The sequence below is a fragment of the Lepidochelys kempii genome, chromosome 16, assembly GCF_965140265.1.
Source record: "Lepidochelys kempii isolate rLepKem1 chromosome 16, rLepKem1.hap2, whole genome shotgun sequence".
Classification (NCBI taxonomy): domain Eukaryota; kingdom Metazoa; phylum Chordata; order Testudines; family Cheloniidae; genus Lepidochelys; species Lepidochelys kempii.
Genome location: NC_133271.1, coordinates 21,485,222 through 21,505,171, shown reverse-complemented (window position 1 = coordinate 21,505,171; position 19,950 = coordinate 21,485,222). Strand labels below are relative to the sequence as shown.

General features: G+C 47.4%; 1 protein-coding gene across 3 annotated transcripts in view; it reads right to left on the bottom strand.

Annotated features, from left to right (window-relative positions):
• The window catches only part of RXRA (retinoid X receptor alpha), a 224,501-nt gene that overhangs the window by 38,983 nt on the left and 165,568 nt on the right, over positions 1 to 19,950 (bottom strand). The window contains exon 5 of one of the 3 annotated variants that reach the window (XM_073314209.1): positions 3,422 to 3,478. The exons of the other annotated variants lie outside the window; for them this stretch is intronic. Within the exon in view, the coding sequence (XP_073170310.1) occupies positions 3,422 to 3,478 (57 nt within the window). The remainder of the gene's footprint in view (positions 1 to 3,421; positions 3,479 to 19,950) is intronic. 3 annotated transcript variants of the gene reach the window in all.

Genomic DNA, 19,950 nt, shown 5'->3' with positions numbered 1-19,950 from the left:
AAAACATTCTGATTGTGGGGGCACTTCAGGAAGGGGGTACCTCACTAAGGGAGATCACTCAGGAGACTAGACAGAGCAGTAGTGCGGAGGGAGGCCAGATCATACAGAACTAGGCCAGAGCAGCAGGTGAGCTCTTTAGAAAGGGAGATTTGAGGCCACCTTCATTGGTACACTCAAGTGATGCAAAACAGCTGTCAACTTGGTTTCATCAGCCACTAAAGCCGAGTTTGCGGATGGGTCCTGTCAGCGGGGCAGTGCAAAGCAGATGGAACGTATCAGTGAATTTACCCCCCCTGTTTTCATGCAAGCGTCCCCCAGGGACACACCGCATGCTGAAGCGATGGGATATGCAAACACAAAGTGGGGGTTGGAGCCTGAATGGTTTCCAAAGATGACTGCGAAAGCAGCGATTGCTCTGGAAAGGTTTGGGATTGTGTGTCCACGCTGGATTTCACATCTCATGCACATTTGCACCCCTGAGGGGCGGACAGAATGAAGCAGAAGCCATGCCATCCTAAACATGAGGCAAGGTTTTCCACGTAACCAGATTGATACATGGCCTGGGTTCTCCCCTCCAGGTGCACGTTCGCTCCCATCGCTGGAGCACTCCAAAAAACGAAACAATCAAATCACAGCACATGTACCTCCCTCCCAGTTCAATGCACCACCTGCAGCTGTTAGTTTTACAACATCACACTTCCGAATGAGGGATCTCTGCAGCAGAAGCTGCTCCTGTGCCCCAGACTGGGAAGCCAACTTTCTTGTAAGGCCTCAAAGCATCAGCACTTCATGGAGACAGTGGCGGCAGCCACAGCAGTGGGCTGAAGCTCAAATTGGACAGCCCCTTAACAACCATTCCAGCCCCATCCCTGTGGCCACAAAAGCATTCTAGCAGAATCCGTGGAGCACTCCTGCAGAGAGGAGCTGTGCGTGTCACAGAACAATGCTCCCTGCAAGCCCCTGCCTTGTATGACAGCATGCAGTCATTGCAGGGGGCAGGGCATAGTTGGTGGTGGGATCTGCTGCCATGCAGCTCTACCCATGCTCTCCCCGACATAGCTGGCTTCAGAGCTGCAGCAGATGCTGCAGTCACTCCTTGCCCTGCAAGTGAGTGAGGCAATTCCTCTCACTTTCCTCCATCCTGCAACACTGCCTGGCCTCTCAGGCTCTGTGCTGGGCTCAGGGCATGCTCCTAAGGAGCAGTCCCGCAGCTCTGGAACCTTGCAGTGCCCCACCATGGGTGAAAGGCAGATGTGCGCTGAGCTATGAAGCAGTGACCGGACCGCTCTGCTGCACACGGAATAATTAGCTCATCCTCCCAAGCTGTGTTATCGACTGGAGAGCTATTCCCTATTGATTCAGCACTGGATGTTAAAGCCCCACGTGGCCTGTCTGAGCACGTGTTAGCAAGTGATATCCCCGAGCCCCGAGTATGGAAATCAGTTAAGCACGCTCATTAGAAATGCCACAGGGTCCATTTTTTTTTAGGTCAGCATTGCCAACAAAAACAAACAAACAAACAGAACCAATCAAAGGAGACTTGTACGCAGTGTGAAGGAAACGGAACTGATTAAACATGGGCACTAGTGCCCCAGTGACCCAAAGGACGCTCTTCATACCATCACTGTTCTGAATGTCCAGAGGAGAGACCAGGCAATGGGCTGCTATTTGCAGACAGACAAGGGGTATTGCTGTTTTCCTCTCACGGATGCATTTTTAACTAGTGTTGAGAACATGCTTGGGGTGTCTGCTGCATATAGGTCACAGCAGGGAGATGACAGAGCAGCAAGTACCCGGCAGCTCCTTGAGTGATGTTCTGTGTGGAGCAGAGCCTAAGCCCCTCCGACCTTTTGTGTATGAACGTAGTGCAGATGCAAGGTGCCGGCCTATCTGGTGACTGGGCTTGGTGGGCGGAGTCTACCAAAACGAAAGGCCGCCCCCTCAATTGCGGGTGGGGCCACAGAAACCAGATATCAGCATAAAGAATGACCAAACGGCAACGGAAGGCAGGGTCAAAGGAAGGAACCAGAAGGCAACACCGAGCAAAAAAACCCCAGACAACGGCTGCTGTTGCAAGGAGGCCAAGGACTCAGTGGATGCTTCCCAGAGGATCCCTGCTTGGACGCAGGCATGGACAAGAGACTGGAATGCCAGGGGCTGGATCAACACTCCTGTCAGCCAAAGTCCTCAGTTTATCCACCCTAATGGGCAGTGCAGACTTCCCAATATCGTCTCAGTCCGGACCTCTGCGGATGGGAGATGAGCTCTGCCTCCATGGCCCATTCATACTGTAGCTTCTCAGCTGAGACTGCCAACGGCTAAGCTACTAGCAGCCAGGATATTTGTGATGCGTAGGCTCTACGCTGAGGCCCACAAATGCGTCTCACGCAGGCTGCCAACAGCCGCCGGACGGAGGACGACTTTTAGACCCTGCCACAGAGATCTGCGCTTTTTGTAGGTTTTAGTGCTTGTTTTTTAAGACAAAAATGATCATCACTGACAATAAAGAGGATTCGGCATCTCTAGATGTGCCCTGGCGAAGACAAATTACAGCTATAAAATGATGACTAGTTACACAAGCGTGCAGTGTTGCTGCAGCCAGGTGGGTCCCAGGATATTAGAGAGACCAAGTGCGTGAGGTAATATGCCTATGCTTCAGAAGTTCAAGGAGAAGGTGAGAGGTAGAGAGAGGGAGAAACAGAATTTGCACTTTGCAAGGAGCAAGCAAACCTGATGAAGGGACTGGGTTTAACCCTTCAGGCCCAGGCTTCCTTAATGCAGACACCTCTACTCCACCAGCTCTTCCTTGCCTCCTTTTCCCTCTCCATCCTGGAACCCCAAGCTCTTTCCAGCGGAGATCTCTACAGTATGTTCATCTGCCGCTATTCAGCCATGGGCGAGAATCCTTCCCCCTCCCCCACGTGCCTGGAGAAACCTAACCAGAGCTGACCCTTGTCCACAGGAGAGAGATGTTCTAAACGAAACGTGTGTGTTTGGAAAGAGGGGGGGATCCATTTGTTTTTTTACGTGCAGAGAACACAATGGGGTGGGTTGAACTGGGGGGGACTAGGAGGTAGCTGGGAGGGAAAGCTGAGGATACAGATGGATCTGCTAGTTTTGGGAGTCAAGCAGATGGACTGCTTATTATCATGCAATCTGGGAGAAGGGTGCCAGGGACAAGTTCTTTAGTGGCTGTCAGGGAAGCCCTAGTCATGTAGACTTGGGACACTGTTGCTGAATCTGTTCCCTACTCCCGCCTGGCCTAGGGGCTAGTCACAGGGGAAAAGGCACTGCTGCTGACAGAGTACATGGAGCAGTTTGCAATTAGATTTTGGCGGTGGCTGTTTTAACTCTAGATATATAGATATATAAACTTGGTAGCTGCATGGCAGCTTGTCTGGTAATATTGAAATGGGAATACCTTGTTCTTCTTGGCTTCCCAGAAGTCTTGTGGGCCGGGATGGATGGTGCTCCATCCCTGTAACAGAATAAAATTTAGAAACAAAAATCATTATATCGTTTGGTGGTCGCTGCTTTTTTCTTGTTTTATGCTGGTTTCGTCTTTCCTTTATTTACACATAGTTGCAAAGATTTTGGCTTGGTTTTGTCATTTCAAAAAGGGGTCCCTCTCTACAAGGGGTGGGAGAGTGTTCCCTCCACAGGACACTATACAATGACGTTAAGGGACGGCTCTCTCAAAGTGTGTTAGTTGTGTAGGGAAGGCCTCATGAGATTATAACCCTACTGTCCTCTCTCCTAGGAATGTGACTCTCTCAAGGAGGCAAAGGGCATGGGTGGCCTGGATCCTAGCACTTCTTAGTATTTTCTCAATGCAGCTGCAGGATGCCTGTCTCAGCAGACTGTGCAACTTCTGTACATCTTGATAAAGGAATAATGTGGGAACCAAAACTCAGGGTCAGAACACTACTGATACCAGCTCCAGACTTCGTGGCTAGTCCTGTCTCTATGATGGGGCTGAAACCAACCTTAGAGGTGAACCCCCTGAACCTGGGGAGGGTGTGGATTCTGATACAGACATTGCATTTCGGGCCCTTCTACTGTACACAGCACATCCAGCTCACACCCTGGATGACCCAGAGCAATCCTTCGTGGTTTTTCAGGGTACAGTGGCGACAACCCAACATCCCAAAGGAACACCACGGCGCAGCAGCATGTGACTATGTCAGCACAACTGGAACGGGAATCGTGTGGGGAATTGCAACAATACTGCATGGCAAACTGGAAAAAGAATTCTCAGTGCCAGAGGGGCTAGTTTTGAGCCTCTCTCCCCTACATCACATGTGAGAGGTGAAAGACAAGACAGTGTGGATTGGGCGCTGGCCTGGAATTCATGAAACCTGGGTTCTGTTCTGGACTCTGACCTGCTGTGTGAAATTGGCCACAATTTTTGGTCCTCGACTTCCCCCTCTGTCTAGTCTGTCTTTCATGTTTAGATCGTAACTTCTCAGTGTCAAAGACTATCCAGTGCTGTGTGTCTATCCCGTCGGAATCTGATCTCAGTTGGCCCGTCTAGCCTTTACTGTAATAAAAACAGTAATTATGAGCAAGGGGCTGCAGAACATTGCCCTTTCCCCTCTGCACAAAGCTACTGCTGATCAGAGCGGGGAAGGATTCAACCAGCCAAGCTGGGTCTGGAATCAGCAGATACCCTGTTTCACGTCCCTTAAGATCAGGAACCTCATCTCATGAAAGGAGCCTCTTATTACACAGCATCAGCAGCAGACTTTTGAGTACATTGATGTCCTGTGAATCAGATGCGTGACTGAGAACTGGGAATTCTTTCAGTTTTAATATCCCTCTGTCAGAGGACACTGTATCATAAAAACATAAGAATGGCCATATTGGGTCAGACCAAAGGTCCATCTAGCCCAGTATCCTGTCTTCCAACAGTGGCCAATGCTAGGTGCCCCAGAGAGAATTAAAAGAACAGGTAATCATCAAGTGATCCATCCCCTGTCGCCCATTCCCACCTTCTGGCAAACAGAGGCTAGGAACACCATACCTGCCCAACCTGGCTAACAGCCATGGATGGAACTATCCTCCACAAATTTATCTAGTTCTTTTTTGAACCCTGTTATGGTCTTGGCCTTCACAACATCCTCTGGCAAGGAGTTCCACAGGTTGACTGTGTATTGTGTGAAAAAATACTTCCTTTTGTTTGTTTTAAACCTGCTGCCTATTAATTTCATTTGGTGACCCCTAGTTCTTGTGTTATGTTATCCTGGCTTTGTTGATATAGTGGGCCTTTTCCATCTCTGATTAGGACAAACCTGTGATTTGATTCCAATATATTTATTAAATGATTTTTTATTCAAAGTCAAAGTTCTACCCCAGAGTGGTACATAACAAAGTAACTGTCATTAATAAAGCGGGCTGGAGAAACTTCAGTGGAACCATATTCCACTGGAATATGCAGTTCTGTTCACAAAATCAGGTTAATTTTGTCAGAATTTTCATTTAAGAAGAAAAATGGGGGAGGAAGGGGAAGTTCCAACACAGTCAAAATAGCCCATTGCAACATTTTGGGGACAAAATCTTTTGATTTTTCATTTTGAAAAGACTTTAAAAAAATAATTAAAAGTCAAAATCAACATGAAATGTTTCAATCAACCGGAAACAATATTTATTCTCAGAATTTTTTTTGCGGAGAATATGGAAATATTCAGTTTTTGCTCCAATTTGGAATGATATCAGATTTGGAAATCTCAAAATCCTTTGTGAAATAGAACTTCCATCCTCCACAAAGCGCTAGTCATGAGACACGAGAGAACTTTTTATGAGATTCCCTCTGACCTATAAGTACAAAGTCTGCCAAGTTCTTTACAGAGTATTTTTCGCAGCATCCCTTTAGCCCCTGTGATTTGGTCTGGTTTTGTTCTTAAGCAGCCAGTGAGAAGCAAGGAAACAGAATAAAAGGTGGCCTCTAAGAAGATTCAGGAAAAAAATACACCCCCCACCAATACCTGATCACTTTAATAGGTAGATATTTTATCCTTGCAGAGTGAAATTAATAACAAGACACTATCTTTTAGAGCATGTGAAGATGAGCTACCACCATGAGGGTGTGGATGAGTAATAAATCCACCAGCTGCTGGAAAAGAACAAGAGGTTGGCAATTAGAGCTTTAACTAGGAAAGGGAAAATATTGGTTACTACTGCCGCGTCACCAAAGCTTGTGATTTTATAATGAGTCTCATGATACTTAAAGCCCCAGCTCCTGGAGTCGTGTGAATACACAAGAATCTCAGCTCCCAGTAAAAAAGAAAAGGAAGATTTTAGCCCACATGGTTGCAGAGAAAAGCTTGAAAATGTGATCCTTACAGGCGCAAAAACTAAAAAGTGAATGACCAGAGCTCCAAAGGTAGTATTACTAACAATCATGATTTTTAACCCCAATCTCCGCATTTGTGGAGCCTGACTCGTGATTTTTTTAGCACTTTTCTTTAGCAATATTACAAAGAGCTGAGGTGTCTTCTAAAGAGCTGAGGTATCTTCTGGGGTTGGGACTGAAGATGCCTAAACCACTAGGATATAAGGTGCTCTGCCAGTGGAGTGAGGTCATGCCACTCTTATATCTGTCTCTCTGCCTGTGCCTTGCCCTCTGAGCTGGGAAGGGGCTGGATAACCAATTCCCAGAGAAGTCCCCTCCTTAGTCAGTACTCTGAGATGGAACCTTAACGGTTGTCATCATCAGACCCATCAGTGCCTGGTGCTCTTTAATGGGGGCGTGCGCTAAGCAACCAGCTCAGTAACTCACCTAGTCTCTCAACTGTATTAACCCGTCCTCTGAAAGGACTGTCCTTTTTCTGCTCAGTGAGATCTGACAGGTGCCTCTAGGCCAAAATAATGAGGAGTCTGCTGGCACCTTAAAGATTAACAGATTTATTTGGGCATAAGCTTCCATGGGTAGAAAACCCACTTCTTCAGATGCATGGAGATGCCAAAATGCAGCCCAGGACCCAACACCTGCCCCCTCAACTGCATCAGCTGCAGTTGTGCCCCGAGAGCTGAGAGCAAAAGGTCCTGGGGTCTGTCAGAGACCCAATGACACATGATTGAGCAACAGGTGACATGCTGCTGGAATGGAGAAGGACAACAGGGAGGGTCTGTGATGCTGGAGAGCGGTGATTTACGACTGACTTGTCTGCAAGTTTCCATGGGGACTGCAGTGCCGATTCAATACCCCTTTGGATGGGGTACCCTAAGAACCATCTGCTTTGGTCATGCCTAAGACTGCTCCCCAGTTTGTGTAACCTACCCTTTGGTACCAACAATCTTGCTTGAGAATTCAGGCTACATTGGGCTCGATCTTGGCTGCTTTTCCTGACTCCATGAGAAGCTTTGCCGTGCAACTACGTTCATCTTTCCTGCACAGCCTTTCTGTCCATTTCAGTTTCTGGGGAGGAGGTTGGCAGGGAGGAAGATGTAACAGGCAAAGCCACTTCCAAGCAGGAGCTAGAAGATCTAATCCCCTCCTGCTTACGCTCCCCAGTGACCTGTACCTTTAAGGTCTCTCACAAATGTGGCACCGTCAAACAGCAATGTGCATGACGTTCTGTTCCAACACGTGGACTTTGCATCCATGTCCCTGGGCGCCGCGTCAAAGCCACCTGCCATTTGCACAGCCAGATTCAACATCCCAAAGTGCTTTTGTGTCCAAGAAGAATTTTAATGAGGGCAGCAATGGGGACAAAAGGAGACTGGATTTCCCACCAGCAGAGTTGCCAGAATGAAGCATTTTGAGAGCCTCCATTCGTGCTAATATTACAGCATTTGTTTGTTTATTCAGGAAAAGCAACAGGCTGTGGCAGCTTCTAATGACCACTTACCCTGCACTAATACAGATAAGCACGTTTTTCCAAGACGAAAATGTGTACTTACAGGAATAATAACTTGGATGGGGTGATGCCATTTTCTCACGGTGCATGTTGCTCTCACCGGAAACTAATGTAATGGAATTGAAGCTTTTCATTGGACCCAGCACTCAATCCCAGTATGTGATGGGCAGGGTGTGAAAAGATAGATAGATGGACAGACGGATGGAGAGAATTTTCCTGTGGTAATGAAGCGCAATCTATTCCGAAACAGACCTACTGTACACCAGGTCAGAGGGAAATCTTTTTATTTATGTAGCACTTTTTATTTATTTAGCTCTGCATGGAGCTTCAGAGATATCTACAATCACAAGAAGAAAAGGAGGACTTGTGGCACCTTAGAGACTAACCAATTTATTTGAGCATAAGCTTTCGTGAGCTACAGCAAAAGCTCATGCTCAAATAAATTGGTTAGTCTCTAAGGGGCCACAAGTCCTCCTTTTCTTTTTGCAAATACAGACAAATACAATCACAAGGACACTCTAATTTCAGTGGCAGTTAGGAACCTAATTATGCTCAAGGATCTGGGCCAAGGTCCCCGCCCAGAGGGGAAGAGAGTACTTCTGAGAAATGCTATTCCGAGATTCAGAATAGATTATGGTGGTGCGGGACAGCAGTCCAGTTGCTGCATAAAGTATTATCATACCCACTGTTTAATTAACAATGGGGATTTTAACCTGGTTCTTCCCCTTCACGTTCCTTGGCCTTTCCTTTCTCTTCTTTTCAAGCCCTTCTGTTTCATGCTATCTCTTCTGACCACTTGTGTCACTGTCTTGAGCTAGTTTCCGATCCCACTCGAACACATTATTGCTGTTGCTTTCCTAGCTGGGAACAAAGCCACGTGCTGCACTCTGGTGCGTGCATGGTATATGAACCGGAGTTACTCACTTTCCAATGAGCCGCCCTGTGCAGGGGTACAGGGGAAGGGATGCCCTTCTTGTTACTTAAACCATATCTCCGCTCCGTGGTGCATTTCTTCTACATCCACATTGCTCCTCCTCCTCTCTCAATCTCTCATATTTTTTAGCCCAATTCCCACTTTCAGGCTGTATTAGCATCAGAGCCATTACCAACTGCTTGGAAATACCCCAGAGAGGTGCAATAGCTGCAGATGCCAAAGTTGAGCTGACACGTGCCCTGGATCTTTGTTTGTAAAAAGTCTTTTCCCACTACCCCATCAATCTGCCCCATTTTGCAAGATGCTTTTTTTTTTAATAGCACATGGCCGTCATGGAGGTGCGACTATTGAGTGGAGAGGACACACCTGATTAGTGATCAAAGAATCCTAGCGCTCATTGATGGAAAAGGCCTGCTGGGATTTTTCCCCCCAGGAGTATATTCACCAATACATGATCTGGTCCAGTTTTAAATGATGCAAGAGATGGGCCTAGCAAAGCTGTTCCTCAGTCCCTGTTTTTAACACAGATGCCCACATGCTTTAAGAAATGCCTTTGAGAGCTCTTGACAAACAGCTTCCTGTTCCAGGGGGGACTTCAATTTATCACTGATCAGCACTCATGACAATCAGGCCACTGTCCTCTGGTATTCGCAGATCAAAGTAACACAACTGCCCACGCACCTCCAAGAAGTCCACCAGCCATTGTGTGGAGGGACTGTTTTCCAGCAGCTGCAGTATGTTTGCTTGCCGACACCCCTGTGAGAATGTACGAGCTGGAGCCGTTGTTAAGGGACCTGGAGCAGAGTTTCAGGTGGTAAAGAGCCCAGAGGTTAATACTACACCCAAACACTCAAGTTCAGAAGAGAGCTTTCCCAGCTTTGGTAAGATCTCATAGTTCCCGAGTCTTTTGTTCCCAAACCCAAGACGATAGCCAAGCATCAATGGTCAGTTCCCTCTACGCTACAGATTGTTTCCTGGACACAACTGAGCTGCACACATCCTGAACAAGTTTCTGATTGCCTGTGTCCACCCAGTCAATACGGTGAGCTAAGTGGCATAAGCTCTGTCCACCAGGCAGGGCTTATGGAGCAGTACAGAATGCTGAGGGGGAAGACCTGTCACTCTTTGCCTTCAGTAATGTCTGCATAAAGCTAGCAACACCACACACAAAGGTAGGGAAGTGGAGTGGGGATCGTCCCTGCGCAGACCCGACCGTGTCTGGCCAAGGTGGTTTGGTCATCGTCTACCCAATCCTAACAGAGATGATTCCCCGGAGGAAGCAGATAAAATGCAAGGTCCCTGCCAATGTGCGCTGGGGGGAAATCCCTCCCTGACCTCACATATGGCAATTAGTTTAACCCTGTGAACGTGAGCAAGGATGGCCGTACTTCAGCATCTAGCCTCGGTTACACCCCAGGACTGGCGTCCAAGCGATTGTCCAGTCCATTGTCTTTTTGAGCTCTCCCCAGAATCCTGAAGCTACAGCACACAATCAGGGAGGCCACCCTGCTGATCCTGTCTGGGAGAGCTTCTCTCACTCTTTCAGCAGGGCTGCCCCCGGGACCAAAATGTCACTGAAGACAAATAGTCTCCATAGAAATTCTGCACGCATGTACTCTGCTGCCAGAACTGAGAAGTACATGGACAGAAAGCATTGGGGAATCTGGGTCGTTGGATTAGCCAGAGCTGTTCATGCCAGGGATTACATCCATCTCCGTCACGCATGCAAAAGGCCGTCAATGGATGGTCAATGGGATGCACATTTTCTCTCTCGTGTCTCCCTCTTTCCCTAATTCTGCCTGATCCTATCCTGCTGCCATCCCAACCTCTCAACTATAGTTCTACGGTGGACATAAGGATCCACTGGGAGAGCAAATGACAAAAGAAGACAAACCAGCGGTGAAGAGCATCCTTTCTGGACATTGCTATTACCAGCCTATCTTTGGTACTTACATAGCCCCATCAGCAGGAGATCTCTGTGCCTCGCAATGTATGTATCCTCACAACATTCCTGTGAGGTATGAGTGCCCCCATATTACAGAAGGGAAAACTGAGGCATGGACTGACTGAGTAACTAGCCCAAGGTCACACAGGAAGTTTGTGGTAAAGCAGACTGAGTCCCAGACTAGCACCACAACCATTGGACTGTCCAGCTCTATTCAGTATTTGTTTTATGTCGGCCATCCCCTCACAGCAGCTATGAGCCAGCAGAATTGGAAGTACCGAGCATCCCAGGGTATTAGTAGGAGTAGACAGCGGCAGGGGCAGCATCCCCTCTCCATTTGCAATACTCCCCCTCTCCTTGTAAGCCAACGTCTTTTGCTGGCATCCTCAAAGCACAGCCTCAGGAATATTTAGTTTCCTCTCTAGCCTTCTGTGAGAGGGTGGCTGTTTTATTTATGGAGCGTTGGGAGGGACAGGTTACTGGGGATTTCCGTTCCACCGCCTTTTTTATGAAGTTAGGTGTTAGACATATATTGTTAGGAACCTTGGGGCTCTTTGGCCAGGTAGTGTCTGTATCCCTAAAAAATACTGGGGACCTAAGTTACCTAATTCAGCCTTAGATTCCTTTTTCTTTGGCTTTTGAACCAAATATGCCTCTTTCAAAGACAGAGCTTTATATTGCTGGAAATGAAAAAAAGCTGAGAAATAAAAAGTTAAATTGTAACTCTGTCCTGTAACTTGGACCCAAAATTTGTATGTGTGGGTTTTTTTTAAGTTATGCAAAATCTAAAGTTAATAGAAACATGGTCATGCTTTTTTTTAAATGAAAAGCCCTTTTAAAAAATGGATTTAAACATCCCCCCTGCAAATGCTGCAGCACTGGGAAGCAACAAGTGAAACTGACGGTAAACAAAAGTGAAAATTATGAATCTATTGTCGTCAAAGTTGAGTGAAGTGCAGAATATAAACAAACTGCATCAATAGTTAAAAGTAACACAGGCGCACAGGTTAAGGAGATGGAGGGATGGATGTGATTTTTCAACCTGACAATAGTGTCCCTTTAAAGTTGAATGATTATTAGTAGTAGAATTTTTAATGGCATGGTCTGAAGAACAAAGCATCAGGAGGACAGAAGTAACAAACACATTAAACTGAAGGGACAGAATTTTGCAGTCTAAACTTATAGCTATAAATAATTGTTCTCTCTTGAACTTTGCTCTTGCAGTAGGATGTGGCCATTTGCCTGCTTTTATATTCTTGTAGAACAACAAGCTGGAAAGCTGAATTCCCTATTTCTCTCTGGACTCCTTTTGGTCCTCACCCCCGAGTCATGCCAGCTGCCACTTTAATGAATCGACAGGAGACGGCCATGCTGTGGACGTCCCAGGATTTCCTGAGCGTGTGTAATTCACCGGGGAGTTGATGCACAGCCAGGGCATAAGGAGGAGGAGATTAGGCATGGGTCAATGGCAACTGTGTTACTGCAGGACCTGGGCTCTGACTAAGTCATTTTAGGATAGAACAAGGGGAAAGTTTGGTCTCTATAAACTCAGTGATTTATCTGAGAAATTCCTAGGAGAAAAGGAGTCACAGAGAGGTCTTGAAACTGCAGGCGGAAGTAACTTAATGCGTCACAACAGCCTAAATTCATCCTCAGTTTAACTCCTTCAGCTTCAGTGGGCTAACACCGAAGGGGGGAGTGTGGAGCAATGTGCAAACCATACTGCAAGCCCTAGGGAAAATGCAGCAAGAAGAAGGGAAAAGACAGTCCTATAGTGGGAAGCTTATTGAATGTTCAGAGTCAGGGATCATATAGTTTACAGGAGGGGGAATGCTCCTGGCCTTCAAGGCACTGCTCCTCTATTGTAGACTCTGTGGGGCATGGATCACGTCTCTCTCTCTGCTGGCACGATGGGGCCCCAATCCTGAATGGACACATCTCTTTCCAAACACAAAGAAGGTAACAAGGCACATCATTGGTGCATGCCTTTGGGAATGAGCGTGGGTTTCTTTTGCAGCAATGAAGATGGAACTTGCAGTGATTGTGGAGGTTGGGGAGGACTTTTATGGTCTCAAGCTGGGGGAACAGAACACCCAGCTCGAGTGGTCAGAGCAGGGTGCTGGAGCTTGGCAGTAGCAGAGTTGGGATGAAGCCGTGGCTTCTTCACTCACTGTGTAAAGTGGCGTGTGCACCAAGGATGTGCTATATAAATGTATAACAGTAAAATCATAGCATGATCTGTGATGGTGGGTCCCCAGAATTAACAGATTGCGGTTCTCAGGACATGGGAAATGGAGAGAATTCTTGCTAAGTTGGGAACCACCGGTGCCAATGAACAGGTAAGTCTGTAACAGGGAGGGAGGGATGGGGTGGGGGGATATGGCCCCGAGCTTCATCTTGCAGCTTTCCCAAAGTCTGCACTGTGTGATATGTCCCAGGACTGCCGGAGGGAGCATGAGAAAGGGCTCCCGACTGCTATTTCCTGCTTGGTTTGTGTGATCGCAGCAGTTTCTCCAGTTTTGGATGCAGTGGGATATCATCACACAGGACAGCAACGCACAGCAAGGAAAAGGAGTGGAGTTTGCCCTATCTCCGGTGCTGCTTGGACGGCAAACCTGCTGGAAGAAGCCTGGCCAGATTCCTTGTTCTGGTCTGGACTCTGTGCTGCTCAGGCGGTGCAAAGCAGATGCACACAGGCCATAGCTGGGTCAGCAAAGAAGTTTCCTGGTGGAACTCCTCAGTATGGCAAAGCTGGCCAGAGACAGCTTCTTCACCAGCCGTCCCACACGCTGACACGGGCATGGCCAGGGGTTGGGAGGCACGGCCAGGGATTGGTGGGAATGGCTGTGGGGGAGCTGCTTTTTGCTACGCTGATTCTTTACTGGTATTAGGTCCCTTAGGGATCTTCGGCTAGAGATAGAAGTTAGAGCAGCTCCTACATGGCGCTAGTTGATGCCAGGATTGGGCCAGCACAGAATAAAAGAGCAGTAACTGGTTCCTTGATGCCTTCCCCCTGCCCTCACCCAAACACACCCACTGTACCAAGCAAAGTTCAGACACAGAGGACATCTTGCTGTCCATCTCTGGAAAGGCACTGGGCCAGATCCTCAGCCACTCTGATTCACACCCGCTGAAAATCTGGCCCCCTGTGTTTATCTGCCACAGGAAAAGGAGCTCCCAAACCCCATTCTCAGCACGTAAGGACTGTCCATTTGGGGTTTCTGGTTTAGACCTAACGCCCCTGGGAAACACTGGGGTAATTTCAGAGGAAAGTTTTGTGCACGCAAAGATAACAGAAGTTGCACAAGCTCATCTGAACTGAAGAGCCACTGCTCTTCCCCAATGCCCATTCTCCAGGGTTCACTGCTTCCCCACCTTACTGCCTATTTCTATAGTCTTGTTTCCAGACTCTAATCAATCCAAAGTCACCAAGAGAGATATCTAAGCACTGAAGATGCTGAGTGCTTCCTACCAACAGTGTCCTGCCATTGTGAGGCACTGCCTCAAAGAGAAGGCTAAAGACAGAAAGAATGGATACATAAAAAAACAAACCAACCAAGCAATAATTATGGGAACGCACCCAGCTCCACCATACCACCTGCCTACAAAACATGGTGTAGCTAGATAGGAAAGCCAGGCAGCATCCAGACTTGTTTCAAGTTCAATCAGAAGGATGGTGTCCACTCACTGTGGGTTGAACTACAGCTAGTACCTTCTATTGTATGTTCCCAGATCTAGGAGGGATACATATCGCTCTGGTAAGCGGTAGCTTACTCGGTTTGCTGCAGAGGAATATAAAATGGTACAGAACGTACAGGTCAAAATTTTGTACTAGGAGAGAGAAGGACAGAAACCTACCAGCCAACATTCAAGCTAACTATGATGAAATAGAACGTGATGGTCAGTAACTGCATCCATGGGGAAGACTTCAGTGGCCTCTCCAGTAACACGTCGGTTAATCTTATTCAGAGAGCAACATTTATCAGGCAGACAAGACGGAGGGGGAGAGACAAACAAGAGAAATGAAGCTGCAGTTCTAGCCAGCAGTGAAATGAATTCCAGCGATCAGGTGCACTCGGAATCCCTCTCAGAAGAAAGGTCCCCTTCTTTTGAACAGCTGTGAAGCTGCCAACCAATGTGAATATGAGAAACTCACAAGGGGCCTAATCCATCCCTGGGGTAACTCCACTAAGTCGCCAGAGACAAATTTGTCTCAAGGGCCTTCACCCCAATTCCCACCTGCATGTTCCATGCACCCTACTGATATTTTTTGAAGCCCGCTTGGGAAGGCCACGTCTACCATTTCAGGAGAACATGTGGTTGTCGAAGAGCAAGCAAAATGCATGGTGGCTGTGACTTAGGTAAATGAATGTCTGTGGGGCCATGTGGAGAAGCAAACCATTCTTAGACCCAGTGCTGGCTTCTGGCTATTCTAACTGCCCCATCCCTTGCTGAGATCACTCGGCTTCCCCCTCTTCCCAACACATGGGAATTCAGCTCCTCTGGGGAGAGATGGATATTCCCCAGGCTCACCTCCCTCGGAGTGTGTCCCTGTGGACAGTGGTAGCATCACTTTCCAGGGGGCTGACTCTGTGAATTCCTGTCTCACACTGCACATTGATGGTGAATTCTCTCCAGCCCAACATTCAGAACTAAAAGCAACCCTTAGTTCAGCTACTAACATACCCACCCCCACCCCCGCCCAAGAGTCTGGCAGTGCACTGGAAAGTATTAACACAGGCTATGAGAGGCTCCTTTCCAGGACCACTTTGACACTGTGTCACACAGTTCCACCAAAATGAAGTTTAATGGTGATGACATGCGAACAGCGGAAACATGGTTCCTAGGCACTGTCCCGCCAGGAAGAAAACACAGAATAACTCCCTGGTTTTCTGGAAAGCTGGCATCAGGAACAAGAATCGATCTGGGCCAGTTCATGGCAGTTGGATGCGCCAGTGGTTTTTTTTCTGCAGGCTGCAATTTTGGGAGAAAAGAAATTCAGCCCCTCTGGGGGGATGCAAGAGCCTCTTTTGGCTTTCTTCTGAGCCGGGGGAAGAGCCACCTGCAGACTCCGCTCCTAAGCTTGTGCTCAGAGGGGCACTGCTCATCTGACAGGACCAACGTAAAGGAGAGGTCTACCCTGGCCTGGATCAGAGTGAAGCCCCAGAGCCTTCTCCATAAGGTATGTTCTGAATCTGAGCTTTGCAAGTTCGCGGCGGAAAAGAGCGACAGGAGCTGCACTTTGCAGCAATGTACGTCTCACCCAAACAACAGAGACAGCACTGGTGATCGTTGCTCACAGAGAAAGAGAAAAGGCAGGAGATACAGTTCTTGAGCGTGGGACTCTGGGCACAGTCCCAGACCGTGTGGAGGGAGCTCACAGGATGGGGGGAAAAAACTACCTACACCAACTATATTAAAAATTCCAACTATGCAAATATAAACTATCAATCAACTACTCACAAATGTATTTACAAAGTATAAGGATAAAAGCTGGAGAAATCTGTGGACGCAGGGACACCATGAGGTGGTAAAAAGGAACAGGAGAGGCACTGCCTCAGTCCGGAGCACAAGGTGAACCACTGTGCTCGTGACCCCGCTTGTCAGAATTTCTGGACTTGGGCCCATGTGCACCCAGGTGTGGAACACGCATAGGGACTGGCACTTGGAGAAGAATAGAGAGACAGGGTGGGAGGTAGGTAATATTATTACTCTGTGTTAGAGATGGGAAACTAAGGTAGAAAGAGATGCAGTGATTTGCCCAAGCTCACTCTATCTGTGGCAGAGTCATGCACTGAACGCGGATCTGCCAAATCCCAGTCCATTGTTTTAGCCACAAGACCATCCTTCCTCTAAGTGGAGTTTTGTTTGGGTGTGGGAAGCTGGGTAGAGTTCCATTACTCTTCTCCTCACCATCGTCAAACCCTGGGCAGGAGCTCTGTGTGCGTGGGCTGTTTGTGGAGAAGAGACACACAACAAAATGATGCATCTTCAGGGTGTCCCTCACTGCAGCAGTCATTAGCTGAGTGCTCATTCCTCCACCAAGGCCACCACCTCTCCCAGGCTGGCAGCACTAGGGACCTGTGGGTGCGCGTGCGCATGTGTTTCATGGATTCACTGCAGACTTCAGGGCTGAATTTGTTTCTCCGAGCATCGAAAACTGATGTCAAGGAGCGAGATCTATACTACTTGATGCAAACCACTAACCCCACCACAATATCCCCTGCATTGGTGAAGCTCTCCAGACTGTAACCTTAGTTTTGGTGAACGTCTGATACTTAGCGGAAGACAAAGTATAGAAAACAAAGGCTTGTGCAGCTGGCAGTAATTTATATGGCAAACAACACTTTCAGTTAATCATTTATTGCAGCTTCCGTGTCTCGGAATCAATAAGGCAAGTGCACCATGGATATTAGCATCGATATCCTACTTAAATTTATCAATAGACAGCCTTGAGAAGAGACTTAAATGCCAGAAAAAATGTTCCATTTATATGCTTTTCCTCCCTTAAACTAAGAACATCACACAGGCAAAGCCTTAAATTTTAACACCAAGCCCAGAGTACAGACAATTTGATCCTTTTCATTCTAAATGTCAACCCTCTTGCCTTTTGATGTTGCCAATGATATAAAACACAGGCACTCCTAAGCTAGCTCCCCAATGCGGGGCTTCTGATCCTTCCCATGCTGTCAGACATTGCTTAGGGCATGAACCAGGCTCTGCCATCTCTGTCTACCGTGAGCTGCTCTTTGCACTTCCTCCGAGTTCAGTCCCATAAGTTTTCCCTCTCTGAGTACTCTTTGACAGAGGGATTCTTATGGCCCGCCCCCTTTTGTGTCTTCCACCAGCTGTCTAATGGCAAACCTGCACTTAGGCTCCTTAAATAAGCATGTTTCCTTCCTCAGCTATTTATATAAGAGGGTTTTTCCTCTTGCATAAATTTCCATTATTGAAGTGTGGCCTACGTCTCTCTCATTCCCCATATTGATTCCCTGGGTCACAACATTATTCTCCTTTCCCATGTGGGAAATGATTTACCGTTGTGTTATTCTTCTGTTAGAGCGAGAGAGCTTGGTAAGAGGATTTTACCGTACGTCCCTGGCATATAAATACTGTTGGGGCGACAGGAATCAAGTATTTATTTCCATTGCCATAAATGTGGTCTCCAGAGCAACATATTTTGAATGGAATTAAGGCCCATATCACTGGCTTTATTGTGAATAAGATGTAGCCGTTTAGATTAGGAGTATGGACAAATGGGGCTGGATCATACAAACCAGCCTAAAATTTCAGCCAAAACTAGAGTTGAGGCTCAGTAGGGGCGGGGGAGGAGGGGAATCAGAGAGATCTCAGGCCTGTACAGATCAGATATTGAGTATGATGACAAGTCAGAATAAGCACGCAACAGATGAGGGAGGAAGATGCAGTGGGAAGGAGCCGATGTTGGAATGTGGTGCTGGTAGGTGAGATGAGCAATGGGAAAAGTGAGTTGGGAAGAGGTCTCAGATGGGAAATGGGTCGAAGGGAATGAAGTCACCGCAAAGGGCTCATTCCCAAAGATGCAGGCTCAGAGTTGCATGTGGAAAATACATATGTGTTTGCTTTGCACACAATTCTCACACCTATATTTGCAAATTGTCTCTGGTGTGTATGTGGGCAAATGGCCAGATGTGTATCTCACTGACCATTTGCATGTGCAAATGGTCACTTCCCTCTGTCCATTGCAATAACTGCATGAGCAAATTCGGTCAATAACTGCATGTGCATTCTTTGCACGCATAACTGCACCCATGAACATCTGAAAACCAGAACCGTATCCAACTTATTTTCAGGAATAAAAAACGTGAAAAGGCTGCTCCAAAATGGGCAGAAGATGCTTCTTGGAACTGTATATCTGAGCCAGATGGATGGCTCATTTATAGACAGTTTTTACCCACAGACTTCAAAATACTTTACAACCGAGTATTGTTATTCCCATTTCACAGAGAGGGCAACTGAGTCGCAGTGCAGTGCCAAGAACAGAATCCAGGTCTTTATCAACATAGCACCAAATAGCTATTTGCTTTGGGCCAGATCCTCATTGGGTGCAACTTGGGATAGTTCAAGGGAAATCAATAGAGCTCTGCTGTGCTGATTCACTTCAGTTGAGGATCTAGCTCTGAACGTCTACTCATCACATATGCTAAACACAAAGACTTTCTCCTCTTTCTCCTCGCCCTCCATAATATATACACTGCACTATAAGATCAGTCTGCCAGTAGTGTGTGAGTTCAGTTCTAGGGTTATGAAGGTCCCATCTGTCACACTTTTAAATAATTGGCTGATTATTATGGATTCATTCGGTATATGTTGTGATAATGTGAATCAAGATGAATTAATAGAGTCCTCACACAGATGGCATACAGTCTGCACTCCCTTGGGAATTGCACTGCCGTTTAGAAATTAATTAATGGACCTATAATTTTACAGTGGCGCTGCCTGGGCAATTGCCGTAATTGTAGGAATTTAATAGTCACCTAATTTACAGGATGTCAGTTCAGCAGAGCCAACAGAAAGAAAATGAGAAGAGCCACATATCACCTGGGGCAAGCAGCCAGGTCCATTGTTTGAGCCCCAAACCATTGCACTTAAATCGATCTGCAACAGCGGCATGCCCCACCCCCGCGGGGTGCTGCCTCAGTTTCCCCTCTGACTTGCCAATGGGTGCCCACACAACCACATTTCAAGTAACATTCCCCTTCTTGGGGCCAGGTTTATTAAGACACAGCAAGACAAAGAGTTTCCTCTGCCTTTCCAGGCGCAAGCCATTCCTTTTCTGTTCCTGCCACCATTCGACTTGCCTTGAGCCCAGCCCAGTTCCCCCTAGCTCCTCCTAGCGAGGCTTCCCGCTGATCTGAAACCACTGAGCCCCTCCTGGGCCCCAGTTCACTCATCTCCAGGAACTCCTCCAGTCCCAATCCAGACCTCCGGCCACTGCCCTTCCCCACCCAGACAGCTGCCCACTGCAAGAGCGCCCCGCACCAGGTCTTTCACAGTATACTCTCCTTCCTGCTCTGAGGACAGCACCTCTTATCCTCGGTGCCAACTCTGGGCTTCTAACACATCATCCAGAGCTCTGAGGCCTTAACCCTTTTCCACACCCAGCTCGCCCTGTGACACCATCTCAGGGAGTGCGGACGATTCTGGAAGTAACCCTCTCACATTAATTGACA